Source organism: Pogona vitticeps, chromosome 7 (assembly GCF_051106095.1).
Source record: "Pogona vitticeps strain Pit_001003342236 chromosome 7, PviZW2.1, whole genome shotgun sequence".
NCBI lineage: Eukaryota > Metazoa > Chordata > Lepidosauria > Squamata > Agamidae > Pogona > Pogona vitticeps.
In genome coordinates, this window is record NC_135789.1 from 23,791,295 (window position 1) to 23,812,119 (window position 20,825).

Sequence of the window (20,825 nt, forward strand, 5' to 3'; positions counted from 1 at the left end):
GGGGCAAGCGGCACCGTAGTCCAAGGGCACCCCCAGAAAGAGGAAATTGTGAACCAGTTTTGTGTGTTCCCTATGTTAAAAAACCCTGAAAAGGGTCGACATAAGTTAGAATTAATTTGACAGCACATGGTTCTTTATTATTCTGCTCATACAGTATAAACTTTATCACATACATGAAAACTTGCAGACATTCAATTTTTTGGCACTTCACAACAAAGCTTTTAAGGCGCCCTTTTCTCTATGAAGCAAGAGTAGAAAAAGGTGATTTTAAAGCCATATTTTTTAAATTGAGACTGCCTGTACATTTTTATCTGTTTTTTATCTTTTGCACCCTGTAATGTGCCCTGAAAACCTTGTTTTTCACTAGATTTTTTTAAATGATTGTTGTGCTCTGGCTGTTTTAAATGTGCTTTACTATTGATTTTATTACTGTTTTTTTAATGTAATACTCGTTTAATTCTTTTTAAAATATTTTTTTTATTCCAACTGTTTTTAGCTTTTAAAGATTGTCTTTTTAATGATGTAAGGCACCTGGGGTTCTTTTTGAAGGAGAACGGAGGGCTAAAAATATTTTAAATAACTAAACAAGCTTCTGGCTAATATCATCAAGATGATGCAGGAAAGGGCTCAGGGTGGTGGAGACTCATAAACCAGGGCAGAATCTCCTCCCCTGCACCATGAGAAAACCCAAGGGGACCTTCTCAGCCAAAACCAGCTGTTTTTCCTCCAAAATAAAAAGTAAAAAAATTGAAAGGGATAAGCCTGATGGAAAGGCAGGGGTGCTGTCTGCATCATTCAGCCTCATGGAGACTTTTAAGGAATCTGCAGCTTTGTTTGGAAAAACTTTTTCACGGTTTGCATTCTTTTTAAAATCAGGTGCCACAGGTGGTTGGTGTGATGCTTGTGCCGTCATCAGCCCTTTAGAAACGACTAGAGCTGAATGGGATCTCTCTCTCTCTCTCTCTCTCTCTCTCTCTGGTCCCTCACAGAGAAGCAATGGCCAACATAAAATTCCATGGACCACCAGGAGAACCTAGTGGCTGAAAATAAATCCCAATTCATGTCCTTCCCCCCCCACACACACACACACCCGGAGCATGCTGGATGCTGAGCCGGCTGCTTGCTTGGACCCCCATCCGGGAGTGACTGGATGGGCTGGGAACTTCCTGGCTGGTTGCATCCATGCTCCGAATGTGCTTCTCTCTCTCTCTCTCTCTCTCTCCTGTATCTCCTTTTCAAGGAGGCAAGTCAGCTGTCTGGTGACCGTGGGGTGGGGGGGGGCTTCACTGCTTTCAATAACTCGACACCCGGCCTCTGCAACGCTTTGTCTTCCGCGATCTTCCTGGATTGATTCATTTTCCCTTTTTGGCCCAAATGAATAAAGAAAGCAAGCAGGAAACAAACCCACGGCCGGCCGCTCACCTCCCCACGAGGCCGGGTGGCACAGACAGGGATCAAGGCCAGACGGCGGGCGGCCTTCTTCAATGAGGTCACCCTTCCAGGAGATGATCAGAGAGGCGCTGAGTGGGGAAGAGAAGGGAAACATACCAGGGGGTGCTGATAAGTATTGAGCCTCTCCCAGAGGAAATTGAGCTAGGAAGCTATAAATTGCAGTGTGTGTTGGCCAATTTGTCTGTATTCAATGGTGCAAAAATCAACTACCTATGATTTTAACATATCTGTCATGTTCGGGTCCAAAGTGAACATGGCAGCACCTCCAGAAAAGTTCAGTGTGGAAGAGCACAGGAGCATAATCAAGTTCCTGTTCCTCCAAGGGAAAGGTGCAAAGCAGATCCATGATGAAATGTCACAAACTAGGGGTGACAGTGGCCCTTCCTATGCAACAGCTAAACGTTGGGTTGGCCGTTTCGGTGTTGAAAGTGAGAAGCCCAGTGGAAGGCCTGTTTCTGTCTCTGTGCCTGCAAATGTGACAGCCATCCATGACATGATCATGGAGGACCCCCGAATATCAGCCAAAAGTATTGCTGTATACAGTATCTGAGAATGTCACGTGAGAGAGTCGGGGCCATTATCCACAGCGACATGGAAATGAGAAAGCTGGCTGCAAAGTGGATCCCCAAACTTTTGACAACCGAACCAAAGAGGAAACGTGTGGAGTCCTCGGTGGCTATTTTGGAACATTTTGCAAGAAATGAGTAACAGTTTCTGGGCAAACTGGCAACTGGTGATGAGACATGGATCCACTGTTATGATGCTGAGACGAAGGGACAGTCTAAGGAATGGAGGCACAGGGGTTCCCCCAGGCCGAAGAAGTTCCGAGTGCAAAGGTCGGTGCAGAAGCAAATGGCCACAGCTTTTTGGGATAAGAAGGGAGTTTTGCTGGTGGACGACCTCCAACAGGGTTCAACCACCAATGCAAAATATTACTGTGCTTTCTTGACGGTTGAGGCAAAACCTTAAGGAAAAACGTCGAGGAAAGCTCTCCAGAGGTGTCATCCTGTTGCATGACAACGCCTCCTCACACACTGCAGGTGAAACAATGGCAAAACTGACGTCCTAAAGGCTTTCAAGGGATGCCCCATCCACCCTATTCTCCCAATCTGGCTCCCTGTGACGATTATCTGTTCCCCAAACTTAAAAAAAAAAAAACACCTAAAGGGACAACGATTTGGGATTGTTCTGGAGGCAACTAATGCTTCAAACGAGTGGTTACACCAGCAGTCGGAAGAATTTTATTTGCAGGGACTTAAGAAGCTGCAGGACAGATGTCACAAGTGCATTGACTTCCTGGGGGAATACGTAGAATAATGTGGTGGTTACAGCTTCCTAGCTCAATTTTTTTTTCTGGGAAAGGCTCAATCACCACCCTCTTGTAAATTACAGCCATGCCCCCCCTTGCAATGATGGGTGAAGGAAGCCTGCGGTGGTCTGGGCGGGAAACGGCTCCCCTCCCCAGCTTTCTGAGAGGAGTCAAAACGGGGTGCAGGTGGGATGAACCAGGGCCAGCCCAAACTCAGAATATTCCATTTCAAACTAAATTTATTCATCATTATGTTCCAGTAGCCACGTTTCCCATATTGCTGCGGTTACTCCTGTTGAGTAACTCATTCATTACACCCCATGTTATTAACTCGGAGCATTGTAGTAGCAGAGGGGGGGGGAGACATAAAAAAATCTAGTTCCCCCTAGTGGCCAATTCTGTTATTGTACCTTGGAATTAAAAAAAAAAACCACCTCAAATTACCACTTAATATTGATGAGAGAATGGCATAAAAGCTGAAAAATTGGCATGGAAATGTTTCCAAAAATTCTTTCAAAGAATCAGAGGAAAGCGAGCACAAGGCAGCTCTACATTTTTGAACCAAACCAAACTCTAGAAGTGGCAAATCTTAGTAGCAACCGCTACTGAACCAAAGGCTGCAAGCTTCTGGATTTTACAGAACGCTTCAATAGGTAGACGTGGGAAAACCACAGAAAGCAGGGGTTGGAGCAGGAAAAATCAAGAACAGATGCTATCGCTAGCCAGTATAACAACCTGGAGGCAAGGATGGGGGATTCCTTGATCAGATCCCTTTAGAAAATCACAAACCTCAGCGACCTTATGGCCTTATAGGTCTTCAGAGGTCAGGGGTCATCCTCAGGACGGACCCCACAGAGCCAAGGAGCCTCTCTCTGCCGTCCACAGGAACTCAGTTCAGCCGAGGGAGGGGCCCACCTGTCGGCCACACCCACCTCCCTCCTCTAGTCCAGGTGGGCACGCTTCTTTCCCAGGGGGCAGGACCAGAGAGCACCCAGGTGTGCACAGCCTGGGGCGGGGCCTAAGCGAAGCCCCGCCCCCAGGACAGGGGGTTCCACCGTTGCTCGGGGTGACCCCCGCTGTCTGAGGCATTCCGCTTGGCAACCTGCCCCTATTGGCCAGCTCTCTGGGGGATTCCGAGGGGACCGTTGCTAGCTGCTCTTTGTCGCCGGACCCTCTTTGCCGTCCAGCTGCTTTTCCACTGAGCTCCTGCTTTTTCTCCTGTTCCTGCTCCTCGTCTTCCTCCGGTTTCTGCTCCTGCCCCTGGTCCCGCTCCTGCCCCTAATCCTGCTCCTCTTCCTTCTCCTCTCCCTGCTCCTGGCCCTCTTTTACCTCCTCCTCCCCCTCGTCCTCCTCCCCTGGCGACTTTGGGGAAGCCTTTCGCCACAATGGCAGATTGGCAGGTGTTGGCATCCCCAACCAAACTTTATTCAGTGGCAGGACCGTCGTGCAGGGGCCACCGGCTCCTGGCACGGCGGAGCATCGTCACATTGGGAGTGTCCCTTGCATTCGCTGGGACACTCCTAGTCTCTTCCATGCTGGTCGGGCTGGGGCCCTGCAGCTTGGCCCTCTCGGTGACCGTGGCTGCTGGCGCCAGCGTGGCCATCGCTGCCGCCCTGGGTCCCAAGGAGCCCTCGCTGGGCCGATTGGGCCGCTGGCCCCACCATCAGGACCAGCCACCAGAAGGCCAGGCAATGCGGATCTGCCCTATTTGTGGGCATCAAGAGCCTTTCTTCCGTCCCCTGCAGATCTGGTAAGGAAGGGCCCTGCAAAAAAGGGAGAGGGTGAGGGAGAAGGCAGCGTCTGTAGTGAGCTCCGCTCCCTATATATTTTTTTCTTTTTTTGGTAAATGCTATGATTTATTTTTTTTATTTTTTTAAAATTTATCTATTTCTAAAGAATGAAAAGACAATCGACCATATTGCAAATATTAAATACAAAACTATCCCCCACATTTCTCCAAATCACACATATACCTTTCCCCATCACCTTTTAAAGAAATAATGACCAACAGTCCAGGTCTCTTTTCAAACCACGTCTCAAAGTCTATTTTATCAGCATATTTTAATAATGGCTTCCAATGTTTCGTGAATTTACTATGGCATATTTGTCCTCTATGTCAGTGGTCCCCAACCTTGGGCCTCCAGATGTTCTTGGAGTACAACTCGCAGAAGCTTTCCCCATTACCTCTGCTGGCCAGGATTTCTGGGAGTTGAAGTCCAAGAACATCTGGAGGCCCAAGGTTGAGGACCACTGCTCTATGTGCTCTAACTTTATTAGTACAGTAATTTTTCCATCAGCAATGTATACCATATTTTACTTGTGAATGCTTGCAGTGAGAGATCTTGGGGTTTTTTCCCAATTTTTAGCTATTTCAGATCTTGCGGTGCCTATAAGATTTGCAACTAATTCTTTATATTGTAGTTTCTCATTTCCCCCTGTGAATAATGAAAATAACAATAATGTTTCATTAATCTCTATTTTTGATTAGTCAGTGTTTCTATCCATTTAATTACCTCCAGCCAAAAAGTTTCTATTTTGGGGCAAGAGATCCACATATGTTCCAGAGTTCCCTTTTGTCTGCAGTTCCTCCAACATTTATCAGATACATCTTTATCAATTCTATGTAGTTTTGTAGGGGATAGATGCCATCGATGCACTACCTTTAGAACCATTTCTTTTGTACTTGCTGAAATAGATGTATATGGATATTTTTTTCCAGATTCCTGTCCAAATTTCTTCAGGTATATTAATATTTAAATTTGTTTCCCACACTGTTTTAGAACCTCCACCTTTTCCATATTCTTTCTCAATAATGCTTTTATATATTATAATGCTTTTATATATTAGGGAGGTTAGTCCTCTCTTTTTATTTTTATCTTTTTGTATACAATATTGTTCAAATTCAGTTAATGTTCTTAGATGGCCAGTTTTTTGTGAGTCGCGAAACTTCTTATTTGTTTTATTTGTAGCCAATTGCTTTTTATTTGCTTTATTTTTTTCTTCTATTTGCCTGATAGTAAGTGGTTCCCCTGAGTCGAATAAGTCATTAATTCTATATATTCCAATTTGCTTCCATTCCTTAAATTGTGCATATTTCTCTTTAAAATCTGGGTGATCCATGAGGGGACATAAAGGGGATACTGGGGGGGGGCAATGTTTTACTATGTTTTCTCCATATCCTTAATGTTTCAGAAATGAATGGGTTCTGTATTTGTTCTCCTTTTCCAATTTTTTTTGTAGTATAAATATACTTATTTACTATGTCCGTTTTCATTTCACTTTCCATTTTGACCCAATCGGAAATTTTACAAGTCTCGTCAATTTGTATAAATTTAATAATTGGGTTTATTTGCAAAGCTTCATAATATTTTTGGAGCTGTGGTATCCCTAATTCCCCATTTTGACCGTGTCTATATTTGACACTGTTTATAAATCTTATCTTCTTTCCTTTTCCTGCAATAAAATTTTCTAGCTTTCCTTGCCATAGTTTTACTTTTTTTTATCTGGCTGTAATGGGATATTTTGAAATAGAAATGGAAATTTTGGTAATATATAAGATTTAATCAAAGCAATTCTCCCCAGCATTGATAGGTTCAAATTGACCCACTTTGTCATTTTTTTCTTTTGTGAATTTAAATAGATTTTTATAATTTCTGTAGATTAATTGATAAAGATCTTTTGTTACCCATATTCCTGAAAAGTGGGGAAGAGAGTCTAATTTTAATAAATGTATATATTCCCCCATTCACATTAAAACAACAAATAACCGAAGCCTGGAATTCTCTAGAGATATATGTAGCAAACCTATTAGTAGATCACTCAAAAGCAAAGATGATACTTCTAGGAGATTTTAATGCACGTCTTGGCCCTGATGATGCCAGCCTTGAATTTGAGTACAAGGAGTTTTTTAATGATCCGGATAACTCTTATAAATTTCTCCCTTCCCCAAGGCTTTTTAAAGACTCAACCTCAAATCTTGCAGGATTGTATCTGGCCAAAGTAGCCACCAAATTGGATCTGTACCTTTTGAATGGAGTTCACCTATATGTCAGGCCAAGGATCTAGTACTATTGATTATATGCTAGTTTGTGCCTCTCTAATCCCACTCATAACCAGCTTCCAGGTGTTACCCTACTTAGAGAGTGACCATTTCCCCCTACTGCTTCAGGCTAAATTCTCGTTTACAACCCAAATTATGACTGAGCAGCCTTCTTATGAAGGCCCGCAAGTATTAAGTTATACAGTGAGATGGTCCGCACAAATTCAATCAGGTTTAGAGAAATAACAGAGGTCAAAGATCACAGTATTCATAAATTCGAAGAGCGGGATCATAATGTACAGATTGACCCCATTAAGATCTATAATAGTTTAAAACAGGAATTAAAAATAAATTTACCTGAACCTAAAGACCACCCATTCACATCCTTTAGGAAGTCCAAACCCTGGTTTGATAAAGATTGTCAAGGAGCAAGAAAAGCCCTTACAGCTTTCTATTACCTGTTTAAAAAAAATCAAACAACAAACAAAGACAGGAAATCCAACAGAAGCTTGGGATTGAAAAAGCAGCATACAAACATCTAATTTATCAAAAGAAAAAAAGAATACACTCATTCCCTATGGGAGGAAATAATTTTAGTTGCAAAACAGAAAAACTCTTCTAAGTTCTGGCGACTGGTTAGGGACAAGAGACAAAATCTCCCCTGCCAAATTGATCCTCCAATTTCCCATTGTAAAACGGGAAACGGGACCCTCCGGCTTTACTTGCCCTCTGGCTCACTGAGGGTCTTGTTTTCTCCCACAGGTTGCAGCGTTGCCTGGAGGCGCCTCCTCCTCCCTTTGGTTCTCCTGCCCCGATCCCTCCTGCCCCTCTCCTTCCTCCCCCTGCCCCTCTGGCCCCGCTCTGTTCTTCCCGTGCCCGTCAGGCCCCGATCCCTCCTGCCCCAGCCTTTTTTGCCCCGATCCCTCCTGCCCCAGCCTTTTTTGCCCCGATCCCTCCTGCCCCGATCCCTCTGGCCTTTTCCAGCGTCTCCAGCCAGGCCCCATCTGTTCCTCCAGGTACGGCCTTGGGCAGGGGGTCAGGGGTGGTCTCCCTCCGCCTGGGCCGTGGGGCAAGTGGAGGCAGTGGGTCTCCCGGTGGGTGCCTCCTCGGGCCCTGCCTCGGTGGGTTCCCTGCCCAACCGGGATGGGTGCCCTGTAAGGCTCTGGGCTCCCGGCCCTGTCATTCCAGAGGGGAGGACTGTGGGGCGCCCTAGAGGTTTGGCCAGGGAGCTTCCCTGCCTTTGGCCGCCCCATGGGCGGGGGTGGAGGGGGCACGCATGTGTGTGTCGGTGCCTGAGTGGGAATGGGCCAAGTGGGGGCCCCCACCCCACACTGGCAAACCCCACACTCATTGGGCCCCCTCATGATCCATGGTCCCAATCCTGGGAGCTGGGAAGGGGGGGAGGAAGGATCCCATGGACCCAAACGATCGCCATAGGGCGGTCAGTTATCCAGTCAAGTTTCCACTGATAGAATGTGTACACTTCTTTCCCTGACAGCTGAAGAAATGGAGTGGAGCCCGTCCACGGAGGACGAGGAGGCTATGGATTGGGCTCCTTCCATCTATGATGAGGAGGAGCCCATGGATTGGAGCCCCTCGTAAAACAGGTGAGGAAGGGGAGGGGGTCGGAGCGCTCAACCCCGGTTGGGGGGCAGAGGCCCTTTCCACCCACCCCCCAGCCTCCTGCTGGAGGAGAGAGCACCTCAGCCGGCCCAAACCTTTGCAGGACCGGAACCCCAATTTTGTAAGGCCTGGGAAAGCCAAAGGCAGGTGGGCGGCTGAGAAGGGGAGGCTCCCTGGGTGTCCCCTGCAATTTGTGGGGGGGGGAGCGAGGCTGCAAGGGGTGGGTTCCTGGTGTGCCAGACCTGGACACCCTCCAGCCGGCCACCTTCAGCCCAGGGAGGGGGCTTGGGCTTCCTTCCTTCTCAGGGGAAAAGGACTCGGGGTACAGGGAGCGGGTAGCCGGGGTTAGCCCCTGTCCCAGCCCCCCTCCTGAGGGTCTCTCTGCTTCTCCTCCTTTGCCCCAGGCTCCACGCTGAATGAAAGAAGACCTGGGGCCAGCAAATCACACCCTGCCCAGCTGCAACCTATTGAGTGGGGAAGCTTCAAAGATGGAGAGCCAAAGCATTATTAGAAGGTCTGCTCGGAGAGACACGCCACACCCCCTGTGTTGTCAAAGAGGCAGGAGAGAAATGGACAAACTACAATGGCAGCTAGAAGAGGAAGAGATTTGTTTGTGTGTGACCTTTTGCGGGTCAAAATGCACTGCCACAGACTCATGGAGCGCTTGTCCATTTCCCCCATTATGGCAAAGTCAGGACTCAGTGGGAATATGGGGAATGGACAAAGGCACATGCATCATTAATACTAAAGGACTGCATCTCCCTCCATGAGTCTGCTCAAGTGTTAAGATCATCCGGAGAGACCCTTTTCTCCATCCCACTACCTTTACAGTTGTGTTTGATGGAGACACAGGACAAGGCCTTCTCTGTGGCTGCTCCCAGAGACTCTGGAACTCCCCCCCACTGGAGGCCAGTCTGGCCCAGTCTTTGCTGTCCTTCTGCAAGCAGGCCAAGACTTTTCTCTTCAGGAAGGCTTTCCCTGAGTGACTGGCTTGCCTGAGTGAGGTTTTTAAAATGGATTGTTGTACCTTAACTGCATTGAACGTCTTTTTAGTATTGATTTTATTTACCCTATACTGTATATCCACAGCAGCTCACACAGAACTTAATCTTTTAAGATCCCACAATATATTGTCCATTCCCCTGTCCATTCTTTTTTCTTCTTCTCCAACATGCCAAAACAAACTAAAAAGGTTACCTCTTAGGAAACAACCCAATACATTGTTAAGGAATAAAAACTTTGATGGCCTTACGCAAGTTGAGGTTCTCTGGGTCTCCCCCACTGCCTGGCTTGCGATGGGCAATGAGCAAGCACTGGCTCTCAAGCAGCTGCTGCTGCTGGACAAAGTATGAATGCCACATCTCGATTTCCTTCACGTGGCTGGGCAAGCCAGGGTTGAAGACCACGACGACCCCATGAGCATCCTTCACCAGAGCTGGCCAACAAGTCTCGAATCTGGAAGCAAGACAGGCACACCCCATGGCTGGAAATACAGAAGGCACTTCCAGTTTGAGGTTCTGCAGCTGGATTTTTATGCACAGATCAAGTTGGATCTGATTGAAATCAAACATTTAATTTTTTAAAAAATAGGGGTTTTTTATTTTAAATTTTGAAAAATCAATTTTTGTTATTTAACTTTTTAAAATCATTGCTGATTATCTACTCTGGCACAGGACAATACTGTGGGGAATGTTCTTCAGTGAGGCCCCCCCAAACTTGAGCCTCATCTGATGTTTCATTTTTGGATGAAATAAAGATCTGGGTATAACAGAGACTTTACTCTGTGGTGGAGCCCTGCGTGTTGGTGGCTGCCTGACCAATCTCTAACCTCACAGGTTCAATTTTGAACATTTAGGACTCGCACATAGTGGCTGTCATTATTCATCCTAGATGGGCCAAAATCTTGTTGAGCCACTATGCAAGTTAAAAATTTTCCGTTGCACAATGAGCAGCATGATTTGTTAACTCGGGGCAATTCAGTTCTAGACATTATGTCTTTGGGGTAACAGCGCAACAGGATTTCAGCCACCAAGGATATGTTTAGATGAAGGTCAGTGAGCTGAAGGGAGCATTTTCGTTAGCAAAGTCTGAGGAAGTGAATTCGAATTCATGCACCTTGGCACTGAAATAAACTGATTACTCTTTAAGAGATCAATACTTTTCTGTTTTTATTTTTGCTAGACATGCAGGAACAAACAAATGCAGCTTCCTCATTGAAATTGGCTAGAGTTGATTTAAAAGCCCATCTTTCAACACCGTGTGCATATTGTGTCTTTAGTTCTGTTCTTTACATTTATTCCATAGGTCCCTAAATTAATGACTACTGTATTTAATTATTGAGTAGAATGGATAATATGATAACCCTGCTGTGAGGGTTATCATACTATCACTAGCTGGGTGAGATAAGTCAAATGAATAAGTAAATCAATCAATTAATCAATCAGTCAATCAGTCACTGCTGTGAACATGTTACATTTTAGAATCTCTTTGTGGCATTTAAAAATATTGGTATTTTTGGTCACTAAGTGAATTAAATAAAAATAAAGATATATAATTTAAACCACCGGGGAAAGTTCCTTGAACCATCGTTGGGCATCTGAACTGAACCTATGCTGAGAGAGGTGGCAAAGTACGTGGCAGGCCCACTTACTTTTGATCCCCACCACAATCCCACAGTTCAAATCGACACCTGGCTCCTTTGCCGTTTCCACCAATTTGGGGATTCTCATATTCTAGGATTCTGAAATGAAAGAAATACAGATACAAGCAACTTTAACATCCCCACGTAATAAAGGCAAAAAATACAAGAAATACATGTATGTACGAGCAACTTTAACACCACAATGTCATATATGCAAAAAATACAAGTATTCAATACAATATTGTATAAATACAACAAAGGATCAGGCTGTGTCATGGCACAAGAGGTATTGCTCACCCTGCACGATGATCCTTTGAGGGAGGCCAACAGGGGTAAAATGTCCCTGCTGGTCCTTCTCAAACCCTCAGGGTCTTTGATGCCATTGACCACGGTATCCTCCTGGGGAGGCTCTCTCGACTGGGGATCGGTGACCTGGCTCGGTCCTGGCTCCAGTCCTTCCTGGAAGACCGTCCCCAGAGAGTGCAACTTGGAAGAGACGGTCTCCACCTCTTTGACTTTCAATTGCGAGAGTCCCTCAAGGGCTCAGCATCTCCCTTGTTGCTGCTTAATATCAGAGGCCACTGGGGGAGGTCACCCATATGCCGACGGACACACTGCTCTCTCTCTCTCCTTCCAGCCTTCTCCCATCCCTTGAATGCGACCTGGCTGCGGTACTGGAGTGGACGGGGGTGGGGGCAACAGATTGAGGCTGAACCTGGACAAGATGGAGGTCTTTCAGGTGGGTGCTCTGGCTGTCTGCAGACCGGATGTCCCTCTCCTAAGAGGGTGCAACTCTCGCTGCGAAGAATGGGATTTGTAGTTCAGATGTCCTACTGGACCCAACACTGTCTGTGGACATTCAAATAGCGTCCACCGATTGCCACCGGAGGCAGATTGCCCCAGCTGTGCCCCTCTTTTGCCAGCTTCAAGGTGACAGTTCTAACCTATAAAGCCCTAAACAGTTTGGGACCTCATTACTTGGCAGAAAGCCTTGCTTCCAACAGGAAGGACTTGCATCTCAAGCAAGCCAACTGAGGATGCTAACCCCAAGAGAGGCCTTTTGGGGAGGGGTCGAAACACCCATGAAAGACCATGTTTATAAACTGAATATAAGAGCAAATTAATACGGTACAAAAGAAATGCAACATCGAAACAGTTCAAACCTGTGTGGACCGCTTAATGTTCCATAGGTGGGTGGAAACAATATATCCTAATTTTTGTTGATGGTATTTCAAGATACCGTGTAGCTTATTTACTGAAAGAGAAAAACCAAACTTCTGAAATGGAAGGAATTTGAGAGAAAACTAAGGCCAATATTAACAGACAATAATAATAATAATTCATGTGCCCTCAAGTCAATTCTGACTTATTCGGGTTTTCCAGGCAGAGGGTACCCAGAAGTGAGGAATCAAACTCCCAACTTCTGGTTCTGCAGCCAGAGACCTAAACCATGGAGCTACCCAGCCAGCTGTTATGCTATTGTAAGAACCATGTGCTGTCAAGTCATTTCTGACTTCTGGTGATCTTTTTTTAGGGTTTTCCAAGTAGAAAATACACAGAAGGGATTTACCCTTCCCTTCTTCCAGGGGGAAATCTGTGGAACTGGGCAGCTGGCCCAAGGCCACCCAGGCTGGCTCTTCTCCCAGGAGGCGCAGTGAGAATTCGAACTCCCAACCTCTGGCTCCGCACTCAGAGACCTAAACTACAGAGCTACTCAGCCAGCTTGTGAGAGCCTATTTGGGCTCATTTACAAAGCTGAAATGCACAATTTCCTGGAGAAGTACTTTTCAGAGTTTGTAGGGTTCCAGATGGCTTTGCAGAGGGAGAAAAACCAAACACCTGCTTGTGAGGTTTTGCATTTAACAAGCCGTGCTACACAGGAATAGAACAAAGCCTGTTTTTTGACTAGGCATTGCGGCCGGGCAGCACACACATACCTTACTCCTTGGGTTGGGATGTAGGTGCCAATCCCCTCCGTGCTTTCTGATAAGAAGTTCGCTAAAACAGATTTTCCAGCCTGCCATAAATAAGCACAGAAGCATGATTTACCATTTATCTGAGCAGCTGGGAGCTACAGTGAAGCATTAATTAATTGAGTGACTGGTTTATTTATTACTTTCATTTAAACGCACACACACACAAACACACACACACATATAAAACCCATAACAATCTAACGGCAAACAGCAGCTTGTTATATTCCATCAAGTTGGTGACTATTTGAATTAGGTAAAGGTAAAGGTTCCCCTTGACATTTAGTCAGCCATGTGCGGCTCTAGGGCGCGGTGCTCATCCCCATCTCCAAGCCATAGAGCCAGTGTTTGTCCAAAGACGGTTTCCGTGGTCACGTGGCCAGCGAGACTAGACACAGAACGCCGTGACCTTCCCACCGAGGTGGTACCTATTTATCGACTCACATTTTTTATGTGCTTTTGAACGGCTAGGTTGGCAAGGAGCTGGGACAAGTGACGGGAGCTCACTCCATCGCGTGGATTCGATCTTACGACAGCTGTTCTTCCGACCTTGCAGCACAGAGGGATCTGTGGTTTAACCCATAGCGCCACCATGTCCCTATTTGAATTCGTGGCCTCCAAATGGTCCTGTCCATTAACAGCCCTGCTCATCTCTTGCAAATGAAGAGCTGTGGTTTCTGTCACCGAGTCAGTCCATCTCATATTCAGGCTTCCTCTTTTCCTGCTCCCTTCAGCTTTTCCTAGCATGATTGCCTTTTCCAATGAGTCTTCTTTTACCATCACCAGCTCCAAGTATCATGTTTCCTTCTGGAGAAACATGACTATCACCTAACAGAGAGGATATCTGTGGAAAAGGGAGGGTTCTAATGCTGGTGGATGCTTGCACAGGTTATTCCCCTCCCGCACCCCTTTCCAAAAATCTTCCCCCAGTTGCCTTATAAAGTGCTTAAAAGCTGGGGCCGGCTAAGGGGTGCATGTTTACAACTCGTTTTCACCCAGCTCAGGATCTTACCAGCAGACCCTACGGATGGGGGTGCACTCTTATTTCCCATCAGCCCCAATCTGCAATGCTTCATTCCTAGGACATTTCCCCTGAAATGTTTAGCACACTCTCTCTCATCTTTTCCCAGCCACTGGCACCGCTGGCTGGGACTGATGGGAGTTGTAGTCCACACTATTTGAAGAGATCAGCCCAGGGAAGCATGCCTTCAGCCTACTTACAGCTCCTGTGCATGCCAGCACCACTTCTCCCTCTGCTTTATTTTAATTTTAGTGCAACTCGCTTTGCAATCCTGGTGATAAATACATGCAATAAACAAATGAATGCACAAATAAAGGGATGGCTATATACATAAATGTATAAATAGTCTGATGGCTACTAGTTCTCCCTTCTGTCTCCTCCTCTGGAACACGAAGTAGCAACTTTGCTGAGAGGCTTTTTATGGATCTATTTAGGTATTTATTTATTTATTTATTTCGACTTTTCCAGCGAGGCATCGTTTGTAGTAACGTTCCAGCGCTTGGCTTGCTAACGGGGGAGACAGGATAAATCCTCTTCGTCAGATCTAAAGGGTAGCCAGGAATGAGAAAAAACTGAGGTGTGTGCGTGTGTCCCATCTCAGACTCACCTCGCTGGGGCCAACGAAGAGGATTTTCACCTTCAGCATCCCTTTCCGGACCAGGCCGCAAAGCCTCGGCCTCGCGTAGGGAGAGAATCCGATGTGAGGGGTCGAACGGTGGGCCGAAGAATCCCCGCGGCTCCGCCCAACTCAGCGGCACCGCGTTGCTAGGGACGGTTGCTAGGGGCGGAGAGAAGCTGGAGGGAGGAGAGGCGGCCTCCACGCTAGGTCTCAATTCAACAGGAGAAGCTTGTTCCTCTCGCAGACGAGAAGCCTTCCCTGTTGACCTATTTGCTTATATTTCTGATGCTGGAAGTAGAGCTTTGGAAATTTACTTTTTTTGGGTGGGGGGGAGAAGCAGTTCCCGACATCGGATAGGATGCTCTGGGAATTGCCATTTCCAGAAAGGGGAAAACCAAGGACAGAAATTTTCCCTAGCTCTAGAGTGGGGGGAAAACAGGTGAGCCATATATTTCAGGCATGGCAACAAGAATCCCTGGCTGATCCTCTTTGCCTCTTTTCTCCTCCCTGAGGGACCAGATTCAGGCAGATTCAGGCCAGCCTTTCAAACATGCCTCTAATAAAGGGCAACCTCCTAATTTAACACCCCCCCCCCAACAGCATGGAGCAATACCTGCTCCAAGGAAAAGGGCAGTTCTTTTGCAAAAAAAGAGAGAAGAAAACATACATACATACATACATACATACATACATACATACATACATACATACATACATACATACATACATACATACATACATACATACATACATACATACATACATACATATAATCCCCCCTGCCCCCCAAGAAGTCAGGCATGTGTGAAACAGAGGGCGAGAGGGGGTACCCCACTCACTGGAGAGCCGTCTCTCCTCAACAAGGACGTGGACCCCCAAAAACCAGCACCAGAACCTGCAGTGGTACCTCAGCAGGAGACAGGCATAGAGGAGCTGACAGAAGACCTACAGAAAGGGAGAAAATGGGGGAAGAGAGAGAAAAGGAGGGTGGCGTTTGAAGCAGGGGCCGGAGAGGTAGAGAGGAGAAAAGACCAGTCACCGCTTGGTAGTAACTGGTCTTTTGTGCAGTTACTGCATCCACACTCATACCAGTTGGGAATGGGTGTGGAGGCAGGATCCTTGGACTGGATTATGGGAGAGGTTAAGAGGAGGCAGATTGTAGGAGGAGAGCGGAGGTTCCCCCCTAGACTCTCTTACTGGGGAGACGCGGAGGCGAGGGAGTGGAGGAGGAGATGGAGAGAAGAAAAGGAACAAGGAGAGAGAGAGAAAGGAGAGAAAGGTTGGGATGGAGAGACAGGGAGAGGAAGAGAAGGAGTTTACAGGGAGGGCCCTGGGAGAACCAAGACCCCGATGGACGGATCCTGTCGGATGACGACCTGGACGAGGAAACCATATGGATTGGGTCCCCGCGGATCTCCCGAAACCATGGGACAACAACAGTGATAGAAACCCATTCCTGATTGACGAATGGAAGCTCCTTCCGGACCCGTTGGCAGAAGGAGAAAGGACTTGCCATCCTCTTCCAGACACTTGTTTCTTGTTTAATGCCCCAATAAATCGCACACCTGCTTTGAAACAACACAGATCTACCGGTTTCTTGAAATTGAATGTGGAGCCTAAACTCGAACCCTCACCGCATGGCAGTCTTTTTCAGCTCTGTGATCTTTTAAGATTTTTGAACAGGGTAGGCTCATACACTGCTGGTTGGATAGCTCCGTGGTTTACATTTGGTTGGGAGTTCGAATCTCCACGGTGCCTCCTATGAGTAGAGTTAGCCTGGGTGGCCTGGGGCAAGCGGCACAGTAGTCCAAGGGCACCCCCAGAAAGAGGAAATTGTGAACCAGTTTTGTGTGTTCCCTATGTTAAAAAACCCTGAAAAGGGTCGACATAAGTTAGAATTCATTTGACAGCACATGGTTCTTTATTATTCTGCTCATACAGTATAAACTTTATCACATACATGAAAACTTGCAGACATTCAATTTTTTGGCACTTCACAACAAAGCTTTTAAGGCGCCCTTTTCTCTATGAAGCAAGAGTAGAAAAAGGTGATTTTAAAGCCATATTTTTTAAATTGAGACTGCCTGTGCATTTTTATCTGTTTTTTATCTTTTGCACCCTGTAATGTGCCCTGAAAACCTTGTTTTTCACTAGATTTTTTTAAATGATTGTTGTGCTCTGGCTGTTTTAAATGTGCTTTACTATTGATTTTATTACTGTTTTTTTAATGTAATACTCGTTTAATTCTTTTTAAAATATTTTTTTTATTCCAACTGTTTTTAGCTTTTAAAGATTGTCTTTTTAATGATGTAAGGCACCTGGGGTTCTTTTTGAAGGAGAACGGAGGGCTAAAAATATTTTAAATAACTAAACAAGCTTCTGGCTAATATCATCAAGATGATGCAGGAAAGGGCTCAGGGTGCTGGAGACTCATAAACCAGGGCAGAATCTCCTCCCCTGCACCATGAGAAAACCCAAGGGGACCTTCTCAGCCAAAACCAGCTGTTTTTCCTCCAAAATAAAAAGTAAAAAATTGAAAGGGATAAGCCTGATGGAAAGGCAGGGGTGCTGTCTGCATCATTCAGCCTCATGGAGTCTTTTAAGGAATCTGCAGCTTTGTTTGGAAAAACTTTTTCACGGTTTGCATTCTTTTTAAAATCAGGTGCCACAGGTGGTTGGTGTGATGCTTGTGCCGTCATCAGCCCTTTAGAAACGACTAGAGCTGAATGGGATCTCTCTCTCTCTCTCTCTCTCTCTCTCTCTCTCTCTGGTCCCCAATTCATGTCCTTTCCCCCCCCCCTCACACACACACACACACACGGAGCATGCTGGATGCTGAGCCGGCTGCTTGCTTGGACCCCCATCCGGGAGTGACTGGATGGGCTGGGAACTTCCTGGCTGGTTGCATCCATGCTCCGAATGTGCTTCTCTCTCTCTCTCTCTCCTGTATCTCCTTTTCAAGGAGGCAAGTCAGCTGTCTGGTGACCGTGGGGGGGGGGCTTCACTGCTTTCAATAACTCGACACCCGGCCTCTGCAACGCTTTGTCTTCCGCGATCTTCCTGGATTGATTCATTTTCCCTTTTTGGCCCAAATGAATAAAGAAAGCAAGCAGGAAACAAACCCACGGCCGGCCGCTCACCTCCCCACAAGGCCGGGTGGCACAGACAGGGATCAAGGCCAGACGGCGGGCGGCCTTCTTCAATGAGGTCACCCTTCCAGGAGATGATCAGAGAGGCGCTGAGTGGGGAAGAGAAGGGAAACATACCAGGGGGTGCTGATAAGTATTGAGCCTCTCCCAGAGGAAATTGAGCTAGGAAGCTATAAATTGCAGTGTGTGTTGGCCAATTTGTCTGTATTCAATGGTGCAAAAATCAACTACCTATGATTTTAACATATCTGTCATGTTCGGGTCCAAAGTGAACATGGCAGCACCTCCAGAAAAGTTCAGTGTGGAAGAGCACAGGAGCATAATCAAGTTCCTGTTCCTCCAAGGGAAAGGTGCAAAGCAGATCCATGATGAAATGTCACAAACTAGGGGTGACAGTGGCCCTTCCTATGCAACAGCTAAACGTTGGGTTGGCCGTTTCGGTGTTGAAAGTGAGAAGCCCAGTGGAAGGCCTGTTTCTGTCTCTGTGCCTGCAAATGTGACAGCCATCCATGACATGATCATGGAGGACCCCCGAATATCAGCCAAAAGTATTGCTGTATACAGTATCTGAGAATGTCACGTGAGAGAGTCGGGGCCATTATCCACAGCGACATGGAAATGAGAAAGCTGGCTGCAAAGTGGATCCCCAAACTTTTGACAACCGAACCAAAGAGGAAACGCGTGAAGTCCTCGGTGGCTATTTTGGAACATTTTGCAAGAAATGAGTAACAGTTTCTGGGCAAACTGGCAACTGGTGATGAGACATGGATCCACTGTTATGATGCTGAGACGAAGGGACAGTCTAAGGAATGGAGGCACAGGGGTTCCCCCAGGCCGAAGAAGTTCCGAGTGCAAAGGTCGGTGCAGAAGCAAATGGCCACAGCTTTTTGGGATAAGAAGGGAGTTTTGCTGGTGGACGACCTCCAACAGGGTTCAACCACCAATGCAAAATATTACTGTGCTTTCTTGACGGTTGAGGCAAAACCTTAAGGAAAAACGTCGAGGAAAGCTCTCCAGAGGTGTCATCCTGTTGCATGACAACGCCTCGTCACACACTGCAGGTGAAACAATGGCAAAACTGACGTCCTAAAGGCTTTCAAGGGATGCCCCATCCACCCTATTCTCCCAATCTGGCTCCCTGTGACGATTATCTGTTCCCCAAACTTAAAAAAAAAAACAGCTAAAGGGACAACGATTTGGGAGTGTTCTGGAGGCAACTAATGCTTCAAACGAGTGGTTACACCAGCAGTCGGAAGAATTTTATTTGCAGGGACTTAAGAAGCTGCAGGACAGATGTCACAAGTACATTGACCTCCTGGGGGAATACGTAGAATAATGTGGTGGTTACAGCTTCCTAGCTCAATTTTTTTTTCTGGGAAAGGCTCAATCACCACCCTCTTGTAAATTACAGCCATGCCCCCCCCCTTGCAATGATGGGTGAAGGAAGCCTGCGGTGGTCTGGGCGGGAAACGGCTCCCCTCCCCAGCTTTCTGAGAGGAGTCAAAACGGGGTGCAGGTGGGATGAACCAGGGCCAGCCCAAACTCAGAATATTCCATTTCAAACTAAATTTATTCATCATTATGTTCCAGTAGCCACGTTTCCCATATTGCTGCGGTTACTCCTGTTGAGTAACTCATTCATTACACCCCATGTTATTAACTCGGAGCATTGTAGTAGCAGAGGGGGGGGAGAGATAAAAAAAATCTAGTTCCCCCTAGTGGCCAATTCTGTTATTGTACCTTGGAATAAAAAAAAAACACCTCAAATTACCACTTAATATTGATGAGAGAATGGCATCAAACCTGAAAAATTGGCGTGGAAATGTTTCCAAAAATTCCTTCAAAGAATCAGAGGAAAGCGAGCACAAGGCAGCTCTACATTTTGAACCAAACCGAACTCTATAAGTGGCAAATCTTAGTAGCAACCGCTACTGAACCAAAGGCTGCAAGCTTCTGGATTTTACAGAACGCTTCAATAGGTAGACGTGGGAAAACCACAGAAAGCAGGGGTTGGAGCAGGAAAAATCAAGAACAGATGCTATCGCTAGCCAGTATACCAACCTGGAGGCAAGGATGGGGGATTCCTTGATCAGATCCCTTTAGAAAATCACAAACCTCAGCGACCTTATGGCCTTATAGGTCTTCAGAGGTCAGGGGTCATCCTCAGGATGGACCCCACAGAGCCAAGGAGCCTCTCTCTGCCGTCCACAGGAACTCAGTTCAGCCGAGGGAGGGGCCCACCTGTCGGCCACACCCACCTCCCTCCTCTAGTCCAGGTGGGCACGCTTCTTTCCCAGGGGGCAGGACCAGAGAGCACCCAGGTGTGCACAGCCTGGGGCGGGGCCTAAGCGAAGCCCCGCCCCCAGGACAGGGGGTTCCACCGTTGCTTGGGGTGACCCCCGCTGTCTGAGGCATTCCGCTTGGCAACCTGCCCCTATTGGCCAACTCTCTGGGGGATTCCGAGGGGACCGTTGCTAGCTGCTCTTTGTCGCCGGACCCTCTTTGCCGTCCAGCTGCTTTTCCTCTGACCTCCTGCTTTTTCTCCTGTTCCTGCTCCTCGTCTTCCTCCGGTTTCTGCTCCTGCCCCTGGTCCCGCTCCTGCCCCTAATCCTGCTCCTCTTCCTTCTCCTCTCCCTGCTCCTGGCCCTCTTTTACCTCCTCCTCCCCCTCGTCCTCCTCCCCCGGCGACTTTGGGGAAGCCTTTCGCCACAATGGCAGATTGGCAGGTGTTGGCATCCCCAACCAAACTTTATTCAGTGGCAGGACCGTCGTGCAGGGGCCACCGGCTCCTGGCACGGCGGAGCATCGTCACATTGGGAGTGTCCCTTGCATTCGCTGGGACACTCCTAGTCTCTTCCATGCTGGTCGGGCTGGGGCCCTGCAGCTTGGCCCTCTCGGTGACCGTGGCCGCTGGCGCCAGCGTGGCCATCGCTGCCGCCCTGGGTCCCAAGGAGCCCTCGCTGGGCCGATTGGGCCGCTGGCCCCACCATCAGGACCAG

The 20,825-nt window shown here is 47.2% G+C and overlaps 1 protein-coding gene across 3 annotated transcripts; it reads right to left on the reverse strand.

The window, feature by feature from the left end:
- Nucleotides 1-115: 115 nt before the first annotated feature.
- Nucleotides 116-15,116, reverse strand: LOC140701719 (intraflagellar transport protein 22 homolog). 3 transcript variants are annotated; one of them, XM_078379345.1, is made up of 6 exons: nucleotides 14,666-15,113; nucleotides 13,002-13,081; nucleotides 11,074-11,163; nucleotides 9,676-9,878; nucleotides 7,158-7,258; nucleotides 116-4,524 (listed from the first exon to the last, which is right to left on the reverse strand). In XM_078379345.1, the coding sequence occupies exons 1-5, from the start codon at nucleotides 14,702-14,704 to the stop codon at nucleotides 7,242-7,244; spliced, it is 429 nt and encodes a 142-aa protein (XP_078235471.1). In that variant the 5' UTR covers nucleotides 14,705-15,113; the 3' UTR covers nucleotides 116-4,524; nucleotides 7,158-7,241. The 3 variants fall into 3 exon arrangements, with proteins under 3 accessions (XP_078235471.1, XP_072834398.1, XP_072834396.2); XM_072978297.2 differs by having other exon boundaries at nucleotides 116-5,196; XM_072978295.2 differs by lacking the exons at nucleotides 116-4,524; nucleotides 7,158-7,258 and adding an exon at nucleotides 7,316-8,903 and having other exon boundaries at nucleotides 14,666-15,116.
- Between the last annotated feature and the right edge of the window lie 5,709 nt (nucleotides 15,117-20,825).